Below are 20,550 nucleotides of genomic sequence, written 5' to 3'. Positions count from 1 at the left end.
GCTGTGACTTGTACTATGTATACCTGTGTATGTCTAACTTGTAGTGCTGCAGATTTGAGGTGAATACTGTGCAAGTAAATATTTGTAATGTGCAGCAGTTGCTAGCGTGAAAACTTCAGCAGCCAAAAGGAGACTGTAAGCTATAAATCCAACTTAGCATCTCTTCGCTAATTAACTGGGTTGCTATGGCAATTGTATTTTTGCTAGGATAATGTTTATACAGATCATACGATATCATTGCTTCATTTTACTTAAAAGCTGTCTGTATGCTGTAGTCGGCTGTCAGCCTTCCTCACCCCCCTTCTTGGAGAGGAGGCAGTGTCTTTGGGCGAGTTGGCAGCTCCGCAGGCTGCGTTTATTTTGGGGAGCGTACAGAGTCCAAGCTGAAACTGGGTTTCTGCCTGAAGCAGTGTCCAAGTCTTACCCCCCTCCCCAGTTAAATGGTGTTTTGTCAGCTTGCCAAAACATCTCTGCGGCAGAACGCTCTGGGCGCTAACTCCCGACAGGCTGTCGCTACCACCTGTCTGCCCAGTAGGGCTGTCTAAGCCTGGAAAGGAGCTGGAATTTAATAACTGTTAGCATACGTATGTACTTGATCACTTCTTTTACTCCAAGACAGTAGTAAATTACGTATATGCTGTTCAGAGTTGTACGAGACTTTATCACTGAGCTAGAAAGCCCAGTCTAATCAGACTGGAATGGGAGAACATCTCAGCCTAGCACGTATCTGAAACTTTCAAAGGAGTGCACTAATTCTCCTGCGTGTTTCATCGTCAAGGTATTGGATATTCCACACATCCTATTTCAGCCTTTTGGTGGTTTAGATCCCATTCCTATGGTGATCCATCCTCCGCACTCCTCATTTAAAGGACCGCTGGACCTCTGCGGTTCATCATCAGCTGTGCCAGTCAAGTGTTTTGGAAACAGTAAGTTTTATTATACAAAACACAATTTTAGGTTAACACAGTCTTGGGGATTTTAAATATTTACAACCACCACCAGTTTTCTGGAGTAAATTTCATATAGCAGCATGTCAGTGTGAGCAGGTAGCTGATAAAAATATCTGTAAAGAATCGGCACTAACCATGCAAGAAGCTGTGGCGCTTGTCAGAGGCGGCCTCTGCTCCAGGGAGGCTGGAGTCTAGTTCGCTAACATATCATTGAGGCAACAGCCAGTCTGCGCGTCCTTCAGAAGCGTATTGACCACATCATAGAACTTGTTATCATAAGCCAACCTGTAGTACGTGTAGATATCCTCACAGTACGTGAGCAATTTCTTCAGATTTTTCAAAGCCCCATCAGTAGGTGGGTGTTGTTTAACTCTGAAAAGAATTGTATGTATAATTGAAATAGAAAGGCTTCACAAGGCCCGTAAAAACTACAGAACCTGCAAGAATTTCTTAAAAAGAGGTTGTGCTCAACTTAAACATTTTATTCTTTTAGTAGTTTGCTCTGATTGATTAATTTAAAAAAAAAGATACGATCGGACCAGCCCCAAGGGACCCTAATTATCTGGCTCCATAAATACAGTAGATGCAGTGCTACATCTACAATAGGCTTGAGAAAGAAACTAAACCTAGATCTCAAGTTCCTATATACTCCTTCATCACATGCAAGCTTGTAACAGCACTAAGACTGCCATTAAACATGCAGTTGCTCCTCTAAAGTAGCCTGGGGAAAAGAAAGTTCTGATTTGACCACAGAATTACTTACTTCTTGGCAATCTCCTCAAATATGCTGGGCTTCAGTGGTCTTTGTTGTTTAAATTCTTCTAAGTAAGTGAAGTCTCCCTTGGTGATCACTTGTTGATACAGAACTTCAGCCCAGTCTGGAACAAAGTCGTAAGCCTCAGCCACAATAGCTGCCTGCAGGGGGAACAGATGCTGGAGTTACTGAGCAGGAAAGAGGTTATTCTTGCGCAGAAGCATTCCTAGACTTAGAATACTTAAAATACTCTGTGTCTGCTTGGCCCATCTCTTGATGCTGTTCTTGAGAGCTGCTGTATTACAGAGAAATACAAGGGAACAAGGCGTCAGGGTGGGTGTGTTTTTTTTAAAAGCCCTTTTCTTTCTCATTTCCAAATGTACCAAATGATGGATGCCAATTTAGACTAGATATCAGGGGCCCTGTGTAGATTCACAGCGGCACGAGAACCACTGGATGGTGAAGGTCCCGGCTGCGCGATGCAAGCCAGCAAGGACTGCTACAAACATCAGCCCGCACCAGGACTGTGCTTGCATCCCATCTGCAGCAGCACCGTGGGGTAAATTACAGCACTTGGTGGCTACGTGGGAGAGCGGAGCATTACGCTTGCAGGAGCAGAGTGCTTAGGTACCTGCTGTTTAAAACAAGCATTTTCAGAAAAAGCAACAGCTGAGGAAGCCGAGCCTACCTGATAGAATCTAGGCAAGGACATGATGGAGTCCATCAGGCTCTGTCTGCTCAGGTTGATCAGCATAGTGCTCTGACCAGTGTTGAGGAAGTGCAGCTGGAGCGTTATCAGCTTGGTTAGCCGACTGCAGCGCAGGGACTGGCGAACACAGGAGTCCTACTCAATAAATCAAAGACAAACACAAGCTTCTGAAGCATGTTTCTAGCAGAAAGCAGTAAACATTCCTGAAAGCAACATTGAGTCCAGACTTGTCTAGTATTTCATCTTTTAGATCACTGCAGTTCTATCATTAAACCATATTTCGTTAGTTTTAAATGAAGCTTTGCTCACCACAAATGCTTTCATCATAATCACACCAGTTTTTAAACATTCTTTATAATATCGTTCTATTCGTGCCAGTTAAGCTCATGGTCACTCCTCTAAAACCGCAGAACGTAACCGTAACCCTAGATGTTAAAGCCAGAACAGGGAACAGGATACAAGAGTGTTGCTGTGATACGGCGGAGCTGACGCAGCAGGATGATTCCCTTGCTCCTTTTCTGCTGGGACAGGATTCTGCACCCCCTCCCTAATGTGCTGCCAATGCTGTACCAAAGTCATACAATTCCAGCTCATTTTACCTTAGAATAACTTTCTGCTGCATCAATAAACAGAGTCAGGGCTTTCATCAGCAGTTTCTTTAAATTTGGAATGTCCTGAAGAGACTCCTCTGAAATGGGGAAAAAATTTGATAACCAATTATTTATAAAGGTGACAAAGTTAGTTACAAAAATACCTCCTGGTACCAAGTCTGTTGCTCGTGTTGCTTCAGAAAACAACAAAAGACTCAGGAAAAAACCCTCATATTAAAAAAGTGCAAAGAAATGGCAATGCCTGTTCAGTTAATGGACCAGAGCTATTGCTGGAACTTGGTCAAGTGATAGAAGAACGGAAAAGAAATCCAAATCATACATTTGTGGTAGATACAAGCACAGACTACTACCAGATAAATTCAGAAAATCATTTGGCATAGCTTCTGGTTTAGTTGCCGTTACAGTACTGGCTAACTCTCCCCACCATTCTCCCAGCTGTACAGAACTAAGTTTAGATGTTCGCAAGTTATCTTGCACAAACGTAAAACCCCCAACACTTTATATACACACCCTCTATAAAACCCCACTGTGTCACATGCTGTGAAAGTGAGGAAAACATGCGTGTGTCTTTACCTCCTCCCATGCACAGTACCACAGGAACACTACAGTATGGTAAGAGCCAAAAATCTCACCTCTTTGAAAAATACCAGAGCAGCCGGATAAACTGTTAAGTAGAAGAATGCCCCAAGCCTGGCAAACAGGACCCTCCTTGCAGCCAGCAAAAGTTTAATGGATTTTACCAGGACAACACAGGCAATCAAAACTACATTTACCCATCGTGTCTCCCTTCTTAAAGAAACTTGCTTGTATTTCTCAGTTTTGCAGCTTCTACTCACCCCATGGCTGAGATTCAATGAGTTTAAGCTGTATGCAAGCAGCAGCCTCATGATTCTCTCCAATTTCTCGGCACATACTGAAGCAAAGGGCTATCATGTTGTGCTTTTCACTGTCCCCTGGGCGACAACGTTTGATGTAATCCAGCAGAGCTGTCTTCAGCGTCCCGCTCTGGTCAGATGAAGGAGTATCAGATTAAGATTTGAAGAGGTTTTTTCCTAATTCACATTTTGGTACCCACAAGCAAATCTCTTCTCGTACAATTTTACAAAAAGTGATTGTTACACTCTGAGGTTTCTCCATACTGGTTTAAAACAATGGCAGTATCATACTTGGGCTTAACTACATTGTGTCAGGTAAGAAAAACTAACACCTGTGCATTTATTTATTTACATACAAATGTCAAAACTGACGTTTGTTTACAACTTCATTTATGTTACAATAAAGCTATAAATATGATTTTAAAAAACCCATGAAACCTTAACTGGATGTCAAACCAAAGCAGGACATGAAAGCTCTTAAGTAACTTTCTCAAGCTTGAAGCTTCAACGTTGCTCTTGTTGTAGCACTGAACTAACTAGAAAAAACTGGTTAAACTAAAACCAGAATAAAACCCAGAATTAATTTATTACCATGAAACTTGACTAACACTTCCTACACCCCAGTAATTAAAATCCCCAGGTAATTCCACCTTGTGTAAATATCCATTTCTGATGTAGCCACACAGTTCTCTGAAAGTTTCTCCCTTTTACACCCCTCCACTTACTGGGTCTAATTTCTTTCTCATGAGCACTTCAAAATAGTGTTTCTCATGCAGCAGCTCAAATATATAGGTCATTTCATTGTATCGGCCAATTCCAGTGAGAAGACGAACCTGTGGAAATAACAGTGTAAGTATGAAGCTCAAAGCAAGCAGAAAAATCCTCTCAAAGCAGTCAGTGCTCTGCCAGGGAGAAGGACGCGTGAGGCCAGAGCTCCATCCTCACTGATACAGCTACAATGTTCCCTTAAAGCCACGGAGGTTTTGTTTTTAAACCAACCTACCTCATCTTCTTTACTGTGAGGTGAAAGGACATAGTTTTACCAAGTACGAATATGGAGTGAACCTTTTAGCAATGACACCATTACAGTGGGCATGTCTCAGACTTCAGGAGTCCTTCCAAGGCAGGACTTAAAGAAGCATGACAGCCTGGCAAGACAAATCACATTTCACCAGTAGCTGAATTAGTTTGTCATTCCCATTCTGATTTACAAGGCTGTTGCTGCCTCACCATTCCACTATCTCCACCTCTCTTTCTCCAGAGAAGTCCTCTTAAGAGCTTCTTGTGATGTCAGGATCATCTCCTGTGCATGCCATACCAAACACCCACTTTCAACTCCCAGGGACAGTTACTTGCTAACGGGTACACGGAACCCTTCGTACAGCGTCTCAATAAACACGCACGGCATCCCAGACACATACCACGAGTCCGTACTCCTCATTAGGTGCCAAATGTTCATCTGTGAGAAGCCGCGCTGCTTGGAGAACTCTAGTGATTCCTTCCATGTGGCAAGTCAAGCTAAAGCAATTATGGGCCAAAATGAGCAATTCTGTAACTGAAGAACAGAAGAAGTCAGGTATTTCAGTTAATAAGCCGAGGAAGTTATTATGATGCCCCTCTCCAGAAGTGATGCCACCTCTGCAGAGAACACGCAACCTCTCCAGTTACAAAGAGCAGAACTGGATTAGAAAATTGAGCTATTACGGTTCTGTCCTATGCAATTTTAAGAAGTAACAGTTTCTGTAACAGTATGCATTCAGTCTGGCTTCTCATCTGTGGAAAAGTCTGGGATTTTTTGGATCATCTTCTGAAACATTATTTTATTCCACACACAAAACTTCCAACCTCCTCCACCAAAAGCTGATTGACAAATGGCTAATAATACATCAGCACTCCAGTACTACCAGTCAGCTTTGCATCTGAAAAAGGAAGCCACAGGTTTTGCATCTGGGTTTGAAAATTCATTCATAAATTCCATACACTAAATAAATGAGTTAAACCAGCACATCACACAATCCTTTTTCCATGGAAGGCCTAATCTAACACTGTAAAGCAACTGGGACACAGTGGAGTCCCAGACCTCACTCTCAGCACCACGCAATTCACTTCAGAAAAGCAGCAGTAGTATTACTTGAGCTGGTACACAATGTATTCAAAAATGCAATTTTTAAAAGAACGCTGCTAATGGCATAAACCTTTACAACATTTTGAAACAAACCAGTTGTACCTCTACCTGTAAAAAGGTACTCCAGCAGAGAGCCCATTCCAAGAGAGGGAGGGTCCTCAAGCACAATTTGGTAATTCCTAACACTGTTTCCTCACAGTCTCTTCCTTGCTTTAGTCAGTCACAGAGGAAAATACTAATATTCACCCTTATATTACTTAACCAGACAAAGTAAGGGCTGAGTTAAGATCTCACAACAGGACAAATGTGTTAGGGACTTAACGATTACACGGAACATGCTCTTTTTAATTACTTTTCTCACAAAGGTTTTCCACATTTCCAGTATTATAGCTGGATTCTAATGGAACACTTTCAACATTAACTTCAGCCACACCTTTGCTTCCCCAGAATGTGTTCTAGAAGATGCTCTTTCCTCACCACTCTGACCAAAATAGCATTGCAAGTTCTGCCCACATTAATACTCACGAGAGAACTCGCACCAAAATCTGCCCCTCGTTCATTTTCCTCAGAGATGAGCTGCCCATAATGAATCCTCTTTAAAAACAGTTTAAACTAGCAGTTTGCCACTGGTAGTTAGTGGCAAAACGCTACCCAAGTACCTTGGTTATGTTTTATAAACTCATTGGCAACATCTCCATAGTATATAAAGCTACGAAGTGTAAAATGGTCTTCAGTGACAAAACATCTAGAAAGTCAGTTTAATAAATGGATAAAGAAAGCAATTTCTAATTGTGATTAATATGAAGAAAGTCACAACACCCTCCTTCTATAACATCTAACCACAAAAGGTCAGGTAACTCACTGACTGCATTTTTCAGCTGTTGGCACAAAAAAATGTGGTTTGTTTGGTAAGTAAACCAATGCAACACTTAAGGAATATGCTTAATCTAAATTATACCTCTACCCAAATCCAAACCTAACAATACTGTGCATGTACTATTAATTTAATATCAAATTTGAGATCAGTAATAGATGCTTCCATCAGCATTGCTTTTATTCTTTGTGATGTGACTTGAAACCAAGTAATGCCATGTTTAGTAACACACTATTTACTTACTGCATGACAGTTCCCCACGTGGTACAGAGGAAATTTTATCCAGCAACTTCATGCCAACCAACGTATGATCCTGGCACAGCTTAGCAAGCTGTAGGAACGCCTGACTCTCAGCTGCAGGGTTCAAAACCTGCTTCTGTCCTGCGTCCACAGAGAGAGTTATGTCACAAGTGCTAATTGTTCAGGAGAGATCAGCTATGTTAACAGAAAAAAGCCCAAACCAACCAATTTAACTTCATTCAGACTGACCCAGGGCTTGGGACTACAATTCTAAAAACACTTGTCATTTTACTGCTTAAATTTAAGAATCAGGTACTACTACTTCGCCAGTTCAATCCAATGAAATTCTACTGAACAACCGTATTGCTACTGTAATTACACCTACAATTTCACAAATGCAGTAGGCTACTGCTGTTGAAAAAAGAACATTTTTCTCTTCCTTACAGAACACAATTCTAACCCATCCCTTGAAGTGGCTCCGATTCATACTCCTCCAGGAACCAGTTCCACTCACAAACTCAACAGAAAACTCTTCTATTCTGGATCTGTTTTCTGCTGCGTAGTAAGCTGACCCTTCTGAAGGAGGCACACCAAATAGTCTGAGCTAACCAAGTAAACCGGCACAAGGGTAGCGGCAAAAGTGAGGGACAGCACAGTGGAAGGCAGTTGGAGCAGAGGAGAGCAGACCTGGGCTCAGGAATCTCCACCTGATGGCTCTTTGTTTCTCCTGAAACTTCGTGGTTGATGTTGTGGCAAAGTAGAAGTTACTCAAAGAGAGAAGTCCCCCAGATAAACTCCTGCTGTTTTGAGAAACATCCCTCATTTCACAAAGGAAAAAAACAAAAGGGAAGATGATCTTCTGGCCATGCTTTACACAAATGAATGAACATGAGTCTTTCCAAGTCAGATGACATGGGGCTGCAAAGATCATGATTAAACAAACCCAAATCACCCCGTTTTTAAAAAAACCCAAAACATTAGATCTACATCCATAAAAAATAAAACCTTAACTACTGCAACACCACACTGGACACAAAAATAACTAAAAATAAACATTTGTACAAAACCTTACATAAGGTGTACTAGGTTTACAACTTTGTACAACAGCTGCCCAAACATTACTGACTATAACTGGTACTCAAGTATCTCGAGAGCAAAGACTGTTTTTCAGACACACAAATACTACACTTAGAAACCAAAACCACTAAAATATAAGATCAAACCTCTCTACTACCTTTCCCTTCTGAAGATGCCAATAATTCCTGCATGATTTCTTCAGCCACTAGCTCTGCCACAGTTTCAGGCTGGAGACCCTGTGTGGTCATGAATGCCTGGGCTTTCCTGCACCTGTCCGGCTGATGGGATGACAGAATTGCTCGAAGCACTTTTTCAGGGTCGTGGGCTGAGATTTCACTGTAGGAGCAGTTCAATTCCTAAGAAACACACATACAGTCAGAAGATTCTACACAGCAAAAATTCCAGTCCAGAACATACACTGACCTGCAGTACCTCTTCTTAATGATGAGCTGATGCAAGAGGGGAGTGCTGGAGAAGCAGACAAAAACCACAAACATAGTCTGTACTTGTATCAGTTAACAGTGCCTTCATCTTTATATCTTTGGTATTAATGTTCTCCAAATCAGGATGGCATGTGAGTACTTTGTATTTGAAGTTAAATACACACAGAGCTGTTGCCATGGACAGAGATGCTTTCCCAAACCAAATATAAACCTTAACACTTAAAATACCTACAAGCAAAACAGGAATATTTCCTCCCAAACACTTCATTGTGTTTTACTGCATAAGTCTTACTTATGAGGTTCCTTTCCCTCTTCTTTTCTCCTCCTTCTTTTCTCTTCCATATCACAAACTCTCAGTGAAACAGATACAGTAGTTTTTACATTTGGAAGAAGAGTTGGTGAGGCTCTGTAAAGGCTCTGCTGTAACATATTACAGCTTTACAAATTAATCAAAAAATGTACCTCATAACCACAATGATCAACTCTTAATTCAAAAGTATGGACATCCAGCTTCAGGCAAGAAGTATACAGACGGTATAAAAGGAAACAAGCCAATCCTACGACTGCTTCTTAGTAGCTCAGACCTAAAGCACTCACTCTGCATATTCAAACCATGAAAAATTCTGTAGGAAAATCTAAGAACCTCTGTGATAAGGATGACACTAATATTTTCAGCACACACACTGCTGTGTTTATGCAGAAAAAAACTAATTAACGTTCCAAACATACAGACCAAGTACCATGGAAAGGGGTTCTGTACCCTAAAAAAGTGTTCAGCAGCACCCTCTGGAGAAGAAGCAGAGGTGGGCTGCCAGCAAGCACGAAGGTCAAGGAGCAGAGAGGCAGTAAACAACAATCTGCTACTTCTATCACTGTCTGGGTCAAACCACTTGGAACTTATTAGCCACTCCTCTGAGCAGCCTCTGGGTAAAGAGCTGCCACTGCGTGGAGCCTGCAGAGCACTTCTCTGCTAAAACTTCTAAGGCAGCTGCTATCTCCGTCTGCTTCTGGGTTGGTGTTGATTATGAAGGCATCCCACAACAAAGGCCTAAAGGAAAGTGCTAGATGAACAACATATGCTTGAAAGAGTATAAAAAAAGCACATCAAAGAGACGCAGGCTGAAATCTGGCCTAGTGGAGTCAGGGGTAGGGGTCTGGGGAGTCTGAGAGTTGAGTTCATTTCAACACTTCATGCCTAGGAAGCATCTGGCCATTTTTCCACACACAAGACTTGGTAATTTCACCCTCTGGAGCTTGTTTCAGGCACCTGATGAGTACTTTCACCCCTCTTTTTCCTTTCCTCCACAAACTTCCACAGTACAGCTTGACACAAACCACTTGTTTCTTCAATAACGCTACTAGACACATACCTTAGAAAGTTCGTACAAACAGAGAACCTGTCTGCAGTAGTTTCTCCCGTGGACACATTCATCTGTGAGAGCCTTCAGACTGGTAATGACTTGATCATCTAGAGACGGAGACATGATGTGTGTCCAGTCTTCTAAGCTTGATGCTGGAAAAAAACCCACTATAAATTCCTTTCTCATAAAGACAGGTAACACCAACAAGCCTTAAACTTGGAGCAAGACTCTGGAAATCTGCAGCAAATACATAAAACTTGCTCAGTCTTTGAAAACTGAACTTGATACTTGCGATTTTTTAAAATTCTTTTCAAGTTTTAGAGTACAAACAATATGACAGAACACAAATAAGCCAAAATATCCACAATGGTATCTCAGATGTAAAATTCCTCAGTGTGAGAGCACAAGGGTTCAGCAGTCTTTCTGATGGCTTAGGCTTCATTTATTCTCTTCTATTTCTATTTCTATTAAGCTCTATACACATTAGTATTAGAAAGCAATGTTCCAGCTGAGAGCTTTCTCATTCCGACTTCATAAATATGCACAGAGTACTTCATAGATAAACATTATCAGGCTTGGCCTTGCTATTAATAAGACACGCTAAGTTCTTTATAAGGTACAAATAATTCAGAGAAATACATTAATTAATGCATTTCCTTGTTTCAGCTCCAGAAACACACTCAAGATTTACTAGAGTGTGTATTCCAAAAGCAAGAACATAGATTAAGTTCAGTGCTACTTTACTGGAACAGAATTGGGAACTATAAAGAATGAACAGTTAAGAGACTACAGAAACTGTATACAGAAACACCCTGCCTCAAGCACCTACGAGCAACGTGTATTACAAGGCTTAAAATTCCTTTCACTAGAGGATTTAAGAACCAAGAAGATAACCCACTGTTGTGAAGACCTTATTTCCTGCAGAAATGTTGGGGGCAGTTAACACTAACAAAAGAGGAAGAATCCAGTGGGACGCCAACAATGGTATTACCTGTCAAGTGGCTGAATTGGTTAGTTTACTTACTGCTTGGGACTCTGCTGGGCTGAGATGCGCTGCTTTCAGATCTCTCCTCTCTTGCTGCAAGGAGAGTCTGAATATCTGTGTGTAATTTGTCTAGATCAGTCTCCCCTGCGGCGAGAGCTCTGCAATGTAATACCAGTGCAACATCTCTGCTGTAGAAATGGAAATACTGACAAACACGGCTGGCTTCGTGCACACTTCCTTCGTCAAGGAGGCATCCAATCAGAAATTTGAGTGACTCCTCCTCATCACTAGTCAAGGTCTGTTGAGACTCTCTGAATGCAAGGCCCTCTAGTTTTAAGTACTTTGGTGTGTTCAGAGCAGGAAGCTTTGAAAAAGAAAACTCCTTAGCCAAGTTATCAAAGGTAAGATCCCCGTTTGCTACAACAGGGGAGGAAAATCTCGACTTGGCCGACCCCTCATCTGCAGATAACGTTTGTTGTGCGATGCGACAAACCCAGATCTGCTTCTCTATTTCTTCTAATCTGTGCAGTGACACCGAGTCATTCTTGGCTAGCCAATGGCCAGCTAGGGTAAGCAACAGACGCCTCTCCATAATGCTGTTTATCTTCTCATGAGCTGAAGGTTCAAATACCGTGTTTGCCTGATCAATAAAAAAACAAGATGCAGCTTCGCTGGAGATGGAATTTTTCATGAAGTTGTCATTACATTTTTTCCAGAATTCAATTCTTGTCTGGTTTTGATGCCACTGTCCAATGTCCCTTAAACGATGTAGATCTCTTAGACCCTGCAAAATTCACAGAGGTTTTAAACAACGATTTTTCCAAAAAGGAAAAATCACACTAGATGGCCAGCATACTGAAAAACTGAATTTCGATTAAATGTCTTAATATGCAACAAATTCATCTATTTTTCTCACCCCATAAAACTGACTGCATAGCAAGCAAAACCAGTAAGAGAATAAGGGAATTTATACTGTCCTTTTCAGCTCAGCACTTTACAGTCAACTTGTTTTGTGTACTTGCACTGAAAATAAAAAGTGATTTGAAGAAAATTTTGTGTTTCGGGAAGGCTGAGAGGTTAACATTCTCAATACTGCCAGTAATAGGAGTATTAAGAGGTGAACACCATTACTTAACTATACTGTACCTCTTGCATAACTACGTTGTCCACAGGCAATTCAGCGAGTGCTGCTACCTCCCGAGCCAGGGAGAACATTCCTTTCTCTTGTAGCTGCTCCAGAATTGATCTGCACTCACTCTGAAATGTCTCCATATTGAAACTGGTTAGGATGGCGTGATTAATTGATATGGAGGAATCCTTCAGGGTCTCACTGAGTGCACAGAGTTTCTTCACGTAAGGGCCTGTTTCAAAAGAGTAAGAACAACTAAAGGCAGCTGGGTTTTAAACCTGAGGAAATTCTGCTACTTATTTCAGCATGCAGCCCTGCCAGAGGAGCACAGATTTGCACTCCAAAGACTCCATGGGACTGAAAATAAGCTCTAAATCCATAACTAAAATACTTCTGCGCATAATCTGTGCCCTCCTTATCAACATCTGCACATAATCATTCTCTGAGACAGACTTACACACAGTTACATTTTCACCACTGCAATTCACTGTAAGGACCAAGTCTGGTGATATAAATTTTTATACAAAAATAAATCAGAATGAATACACTTAAACATTTTCAGTCACTGAAAAGACATTGTATGTAGTCTTTAGATTAAAGGAGTAATACCATCTAACAGCAAGCTGGACTTACCATTGAGTAGAAGATTATCTGCTGCAGCAAACAGCTGTAAGAGTTTTCCTAATTCATATTCTGTTCTACATTGCTGCATCATCAATTCAAGAAGAAACAATGCTTGCGATTCCAACCATTGCACAGGTAATTCTGAGGCTGCTGCTTCATCTTCAGTTTTAAGCTGTGTAGATAAAGATTTTTAGGTGTTAGGGCTCTTTTTGCAGATACATTCTGCATTTTGGTGGGAATTGCACTGGAAATGGAAGGTGTACCAGATCTACCTCCTTTAAGAAACAATGAACTGCCATTCCCAAGGGGGCACTGAGCCACTACTGATGTATGTTTGACTTTGACCTGAAAGTAGTAAATTCTATGGCCGGGTGACCACCAATTATTCCTGATAATCATGGAAGAGATAAATGATGCAAGAAGGATCAGAAACGGTCAGATAAAATAAATTGCTAGATTAATAGCCCCTGTCGCACTGCTGTATATGTTATAAGCATATCCACTATGTGAGCGGTGCATAGGGAAAAGAAACTAATGTAGCCTTAGCTTGAATTGCAGGAAGGAAAATCACTAATGACATGGAATGTTAGTTGCCAAGATATTCAGGGAACTAGAAAACTGTGATGGAAAAGAAAGAACTGAAATAATGTCTGAACACATCTGCATGAGACAAACAAGGAACACTGTGAGCACATTTTGGTCCTTTTAAAATCAACCACTAAATCAGTGTTTTGATTGAAGGGTGTTCCACTTCAGTATTCAGTTCACTGGGTCATTTTCAAAGAAAGCCTAGGCAACTACCAAAACTAAAGCAGTACCACAGACTTTTTCAGAAACTTTGAAACATTCTCAAAGTTGTCTGACTTAAATAGATATTCCTTGTAAAAGTCACTAGTTTATCAGCTCAGTATTGACTTGCTCTGATCAATATAGAATAAAGAATATTCCACACTTACCACAAATAATTCAATTTATCAACAGTGGTCCTACCTGACTCAATGCCAACCTTCAAACAGGAAACTGCTCGCACAAGGAGGATGACCTGTATTTCAGTCTGACCATACCAACTTAAAGCAAAATGATTTAGAAAAATGCACTGTGCATTTTAAATTATCAAAAACATTTTTCCATCAACTGCCAGCAATAAAAAGAATGTGTCGAGACCCACTACTTCACAAATCGGCTCCTAGATCATTCCAAGCATACCTTTTTTCAGTACTATCACATTCTGGTAAGGGAAGACCTAGGCAATGGCATTCAGAGAAAATGGATTTGCTTACCTTTGTGAGACTTTCCTGAAACTTGTCCAATTTGCTTTTAGCTTCATTGTATTTTTTACAGTTCATACATAGTTCATACATCTCCAGTATGAACAGTAAAGGGGAATCCTTTAAGACACAAAAATAGGTTATAATTCTTTCCTAAAAATACCTAAATAAACGTAGAATGTGTCTTCCTCAGTACTAGAACAATAAAGTTCTAATTTATTAAAATTGCATGCAAGATTGATATTTGATCTGCAAATTTGTAATAATTGGAAGAACTTCCATTCAAAGATTTTCTTACTTGACTAGGATTTTCAGTAGATTACACCCAGGTTATCTAGGCCACAAACAGCAAGACAGAGGGGGAATCTACAGACCATCTCCTCTCCAAGGGGATGTGGGATACATTCAAGTATACCACTAAAAAGACATCACCTTACCTTTAAAAAGAGCTGGAAGCCATTTAAAAGCGTTTTACTCTTTTGCTTTCTTAAAAAGACTTTCCAGATAACTGATAGGTCATGAAGATCCCATTTGTGATTTTCTGCTGAGTTTTGAATATGATTTGTTGCTTCAGCTCTGGTAGTATCATCCACAGTAGTAATTATCCAAACACAGAGACAATGAATAATGTTTGCATCCTGTCAAATGACACAAATGATGATTTTATAATAGCCAGAGACAAACATCACCTCATTATATATCACTTCGTGAAACGAGCCACACCATTCACAATTACTACAAAAACCAAGGAAAAAAATAATCAATGAATGCAACCTACCTACCATTTAACACAATTACGCATAACCATCGCTTTTTTATTACTTATTCCTCTAAAAGATAAATAAATAAATAATTTCATCAATACTCACTGGGAAACATGCTGCTAAAACACTCAGAATGGGAGCGTGCTTTCTCAGTCCTTCAGTCAAAAGGTAACATGAAGGGTTTGAGTTCCCCTGACATTGAAAAAGGATTTGAAAGAGACTATCTGCATATTTGCTCTTGAACACACTGGCAGCACTGTTTTCAGGACTCCCTGTATCAGGACACAAAAATGATAACTTCTCCAACGCCAGCATCAAGTGATCTTGTAAGTTGGGAGTGAAATCTTGAAGGATAGAAATGACCTAGGAAAACAGAACCAAAAGCATCTCTACAGAGAGAGATCCAAAGAGAACAGGGGGGAAGGACTGAAGCATTAAATACACAGAAAAGAAATAAAACATACTTCAAATTTGATTTTTCAGATTAATTCTGGACACCTAGAGAGGAAAAAGTGTTCTGTAGCTGTGAATTATTCTAATAAAATATTGAAGCTCTTCCTTTTACGTGAAGCTAAAAGGCCTCCTAGAGACACTCATTTTTTTCATCTCTCTTGTACTCCTAAGAACATAACATGAAAACTGTCTAGTTAGTTGCTGTTGTATAATTATGCATTTTTCAAGACAACAATGAAGAGATGCAAGTTAAAATCCTAGGCCTGCTAAGTATCATCTTACCCGGAATTTTACAGTTAGCTTCCTCACATTACTTCTCCCAAATTGCTTTTAATTTTTACATATTGGTAAAATATTCATTCACTTTTAAATTATGTTCAAAACAAAAAATGAAAGATTTGGATTCTCAAAAGCCTAAGTATCTTTTACACAGAAATAGGTGTAAGTTTTGAAAGGAAAGATGAGTGACTTTACTAAAACTTACATTGAACATATGGTAACTCTCCAATAAAAAAAACCCAACGGCTAATTTATTTTAAATTAAACTTAAAAACAGTATGAGTATGCCATAATTTTAACTAAATTTACAATGAAAATTAAGTCCCTTTTTGGCAAATACTTTTGTCTCCAATTCACTTCAAAGAAACACTCAAATCACTCCTCTCTGCGAATTGTTTTCTCCACTACTGATTTATAACATCACATATGATTTTTCCAAATGGGATTTCTCTCCCCCTCATCTTCTGCTTTAATAGTTAGCTCTCACGCTCTTAGAAGCATATTATTATATCTGCTGAACAGCCAAGTCCCTCTGCAGTCAATTTCCTTTGTCTTGCGTTTGCTCTCTCTTGGTATGTGAAAAGCTAAGAAGAAAAGTTGGGAAATCCAGCTGTAAGAGAAGGGCTATTGTATTCAGAGCATATCAAGCATCCTGAGACAATTTCTAACTCCATGGAAACTGATGAGGCTTCCATTTTATGTTGTCTCCACAATGTGGAGTCTTGTAAAAAAACTGTGTTTTTTCCTCCCTTTACTTTTTTCTTTTTGAACATCACAAAGAACATTCTTGATAAACTCTATCTTCACTTCAAACCATACACAGACAATTTACCTGATCTGGCTGGTAGCTGTACAGCTGGGTTTGGATGATGAACTGCAGCCAGTCGTTGGATTTGGCACATTCCTTTAGGTAAGATGTACTCAGGGCAATATTATGGAGTTTACAGAACTGCATTACCAAAGACCACTGCCTTCTAGAGTCGCTAGACGTCCTGCATGGAATTTAAAGAGCTTCAGCTGTAATAAACTGGTATTTCTACAGAGATACATATATATACACACAGAGATATATATTATACATATATATGAATACACAAACGCTAAAACTCAGCCTTCAATCTCAATGTGCCAGCATAATCCTTTATATCAGGTTTTACTCACTTCTTCATTCCTTGCTGCTCAACTGCATCCCAAAAGGCTTCTTCTAAGGACAAAAGAACTGCTGCTGCTGCTGCTTTTTCACCATCAGCCAATTTTGTTAGCTTGTCAACTGTTTAAAAGAACATATTACTATTTCTGAGATGCTATTGGGGATTAGAGTAAGGGTAATATTTTCAAAAGTACCAGTAGTTTCCTTGTCGAGACAAAAAGACACCTGCGGACCTGAAGTTAGATATTTGACTTTCTAAAGTTATTCCTAGAATAAAATTAATATTCTTACAGCTTTGAACATCTGATTCACTACAGCTGTAAGGCAGTAGTTGATTGAAAATCAATTATGAAAGAGAAAAGAGATTTGGTGATGTTCCTTTGTTTAATCCTCCAGTCATATTACTACAACATTAGGCTGAACCTTACTAAATATTACACAGAGCCTTAGGCAGCTGTTCGGCAGTGTCTATTAGATATTCCTGCAATTCTGGCTGCATGTCATATCGCAGTCTTCCTGCCTTATTTGGCACGCCAGGTTCAAAACACACCTTCAAAATTAGTAAGAAGCAGGAATAAAAAAAAAGAGCAAAATTCTTAGCTCTTCAAAGGACAGGATGTTTTCACTGCATTCCTCAGAAGCTAGGCACCATCTTTCAATCCATCTCTGATTCTCTTCCCAATAAATACACAGTACCCTATTTTAAAACAAACAAAAGACACCCTTACCCAAAGATTCTCTTATTTGATTGTGCTGAGATTCTTCATTTCTAGTTCTGTAACTGAAAATTATGTTTGCAACTTTAAGATCAACCCTGAGTTTGAGGCTGTCGAGACCGAGCAATTCTAGAAAACACACACAGGCTGCTCCTACTGAAGGTACACTGAAGAAAGAAAGAGCTAAAATGTAGGCTTCATTTCCTGCTTGCTGAATCCTGAAACAAAAACAACACCAGTTAACACATATGATTTTTAACCAATTTTCAAACACAAATATTCCCCATGCAAGCAAGTACCCACAAGGTTTACTAAACTCACAGGCTTTATTAGCCTGAAAGCCATTAACAAACCAGAAGTTTCACATTTATAAAAAAATACAGGTATGAGAATAAAGCCTCAGATGTGATAAGCAAGAGTTTGCAATTGTAACAAAAACTAAAGCAAATACATTTGATATTCTAATTGATAAAAACCATCTGTTAGCAATTTTAGTGCAAGAAGTCCCATTGCAGAGCTTACAACCCAGGCACTGCAGCATCAAAAACCCAAAACTGATTTGCACATTGCGCTAAGCAAAAAAGATACCCTAAAGGGTTCTGCAGTGCCTGGTTCATTGGTTATCTGAGATTTTTCCAGAGTAGTAATTGAAAAAATCATGCATCCTTGACTGTCTTTTAAACTGTTAAGTACTTCAGTCTACGTTAACCTGTTTTCCTTTTTGCCCAAATCTTAGCTGCTTACACAAGAGAAACTGATTTGCATAGAAACAATGAAAAGCAAATAGTGACTCATACATAAACAAGACATTCTAGAAACAAAGTGATTTGTTCTGATGTAACTCCTATTAATTTTGAATATACTTGCTAGTAAATTTAATATATTCAAACAAGATGTGTAATTTGACCATATGCTTTTGAACACGACTTTGAAACTTCAGCCAGAAAATTTAATTCCTTCAATCACCAATACATTATTTGGCTTACTCATTTAACCAAGTAAGTATCATCCTCAGGAAATGTCAGAGGAATGGGGCATCATTTTTCTACAAAGTGATCTAGAGGCTCAGGTCCCTGTGTTTGATATGACTGGAACATTTTTCATTCCTTGCTTTCATTGCGCAGATTTTGAGGCAATTCAAAATAAAGCTCACCTTCTTTTAGGTGATATTTGATTACTATCCTACTTGATGCTAGACTGAATAGACTCCTAGGACACCTACAATTTTTAGTGACACAATGCACACCACTTGTTTGCTGTTGGGGAGGATGAATGTTATTCTATGTGCTAGATGATAACTTCAAAAGAACCATCTGACTGTCATGTTTGAGAAGACTTACAACTGTTTGGGGGATTTGCTCTTTACTAACTGCTGGACCAAAAATGTACCAAAAGCAAACGATGGACGTCCATGGTGCAAATAGTACAAAAAATCCAGTCGTTCCATGACAGCATATTTGTTCACCAGTTCAGGTGATGAAAAATGAGGAAAGTCACTTGATGCATCTAGAAAGAATATTATTATTAGGAGCTGATAAACAGTTGAATTAAACACAGAAAATGGCTTTCAGCTACAGAACATGAGATGACAATCCAATACCTCGCTTCTTGTTCCAATTCAAATCCCAGCATACCCAAACCCCACTGAAATTCCAATTCTCGTTGTAAAATCAGAAATCTGGATCACTTCTTAGGTGCTCAACTTGCTTTTAAAGGAAAATATTGCTTTTCTATCTCATCAGACATTTTGAAAAAAAATCTTCTGTAAAGAGCTTAATGGAAAAAGGTAACCTATCTAGAATTTAATTTCAAAACAAAATTTTAGTAAATTGCACTATTTTTTTTTTGGTAAAGGAAATGGCCTTTTGAATAGGTTTATCTGCCAAATGATTCCACTGGGAGGTACTTTATCCTAGGTGCTCAGACTAGACAAGCACATAAAACTTGAAAAGTAACATACCTGATACAGCAAGAGTATTTGTTGACTGCCAGCCAAATAATTTTGTGGGATCAAAGGGCACTAATGACTGAAAAGATTAGAAACAAAATATGTTGAGACAGCTTAAGCTTTTCACGTCAGACCAGACTTTAGACTATTTTAGGAAGCTATGGTAGCAGGCAATCAGGAACAGCCTGTGCTGATACCAAGCAGTGATGTATCTTGTGCAGTTCTCTCTTGTATTTATCTACTCCGTAGGATCAGAATACAAACAAATGCAAGGAATGGCTTAGACTTTGGTCTAACGAAATAGGGAAAGAACATGCTTATGTCTTTTGCTGAACTGTGATCCTAGCAAGGTTAACACTTCCTAATAATGAATAATTTGTAGCATTTCTTCCCACTTTCACTTTACCTTATACCACATTTCTGAAGTAAAAGGCATTTGCCCAGAAATGTGTGATGACATTCCATGAGACACTATCCTTTAATTCTAAATTTCAATTTCCCTTAGACAAGTAAAAACATTTTAACTTTTGTAAAACTAAACAACCTGCCCACTGAACACTGAAAGAGTATCACTTCTCTGACATTCCAGAGCTGCTGAAGTTAAACACTGCAGACGCCTTTACGTGTCTGGGGGAGCAGGGGGAAGCCAGACTCACAGTAGATACCATTTTAAAAAATTATTCAGAATGAAGCCATAAACCTTAGCTCCAAATTAAGGATTCCAAGGAAACGACATATGGTCCCCACCCTCCAGCCTTTAGCTGAAAACCAGCTCCTCTTAGTTTACTTTTGTTCTGCCAAAAAGCACTACCGAGAAGTATTTTGTGTACCTGAACAAGATGGTACAGAGAGATGTCAGGTGGCAAAATTCCATGAGAGGTACACGGGGGGAAAAGAGCAGCTTTGAGTTTGGGGTAAGGAGTCAATGCCATTTTTAAGAGCTGTGGATCAACTTTCTTTAGAGGTTTTTCCGTATCTTCATTCTGAAGAACCTATATTGCAAGGAAGCAAAAGTATTTCATTAGGAAGAAGAAACTTGCATTAAGATAATAACAAAACAATCTTTGAATGTGCCAAACAAACTACCTCACGGGTACTTGCCATACAGTGACAATACAGAAAGTATCATTTTTTTCCTCTAAAATCCTTTTAAGTTATATCAGACACATCCTCAACAGTACCTGACATTTTAGGATACTGTGCTATGTATCAAAA

The 20,550-nt window shown here is 39.4% G+C and overlaps 1 protein-coding gene across 1 annotated transcript in view; it reads right to left on the bottom strand.

Moving 5' to 3' along the window:
• Positions 1-913: 913 nt before the first annotated feature.
• The window catches only part of SPG11 (SPG11 vesicle trafficking associated, spatacsin), a 35,329-nt gene continuing 15,692 nt past the window's right edge, over positions 914-20,550 (bottom strand). Inside the window, exons 19-40 of the mRNA XM_013300802.3 lie at positions 20,166-20,327; positions 19,348-19,414; positions 18,728-18,893; positions 17,400-17,605; positions 16,683-16,791; positions 16,354-16,513; positions 14,895-15,152; positions 14,463-14,663; positions 14,038-14,145; positions 12,767-12,929; positions 12,151-12,365; positions 11,044-11,788; positions 10,029-10,171; positions 8,373-8,571; positions 7,142-7,279; positions 5,321-5,454; positions 4,625-4,732; positions 3,861-4,029; positions 3,013-3,101; positions 2,393-2,548; positions 1,714-1,865; positions 914-1,322 (exon numbers count right to left, since the gene is read on the bottom strand). Of these exons, the coding sequence (XP_013156256.2) occupies positions 1,142-1,322; positions 1,714-1,865; positions 2,393-2,548; positions 3,013-3,101; positions 3,861-4,029; positions 4,625-4,732; positions 5,321-5,454; positions 7,142-7,279; positions 8,373-8,571; positions 10,029-10,171; positions 11,044-11,788; positions 12,151-12,365; positions 12,767-12,929; positions 14,038-14,145; positions 14,463-14,663; positions 14,895-15,152; positions 16,354-16,513; positions 16,683-16,791; positions 17,400-17,605; positions 18,728-18,893; positions 19,348-19,414; positions 20,166-20,327 (4,029 nt within the window). The 3' untranslated portion in view covers positions 914-1,141. The remainder of the gene's footprint in view (positions 1,323-1,713; positions 1,866-2,392; positions 2,549-3,012; positions 3,102-3,860; positions 4,030-4,624; positions 4,733-5,320; positions 5,455-7,141; positions 7,280-8,372; positions 8,572-10,028; positions 10,172-11,043; positions 11,789-12,150; positions 12,366-12,766; positions 12,930-14,037; positions 14,146-14,462; positions 14,664-14,894; positions 15,153-16,353; positions 16,514-16,682; positions 16,792-17,399; positions 17,606-18,727; positions 18,894-19,347; positions 19,415-20,165; positions 20,328-20,550) is intronic.

The sequence above is a fragment of the Falco peregrinus genome, chromosome 1 (assembly GCF_023634155.1).
Source record: "Falco peregrinus isolate bFalPer1 chromosome 1, bFalPer1.pri, whole genome shotgun sequence".
NCBI classification, from domain to species: Eukaryota; Metazoa; Chordata; class Aves; order Falconiformes; family Falconidae; genus Falco; species Falco peregrinus.
Note: the sequence above shows the minus strand (reverse complement) of the source record. Positions and strands in the feature narration are given on the sequence as shown.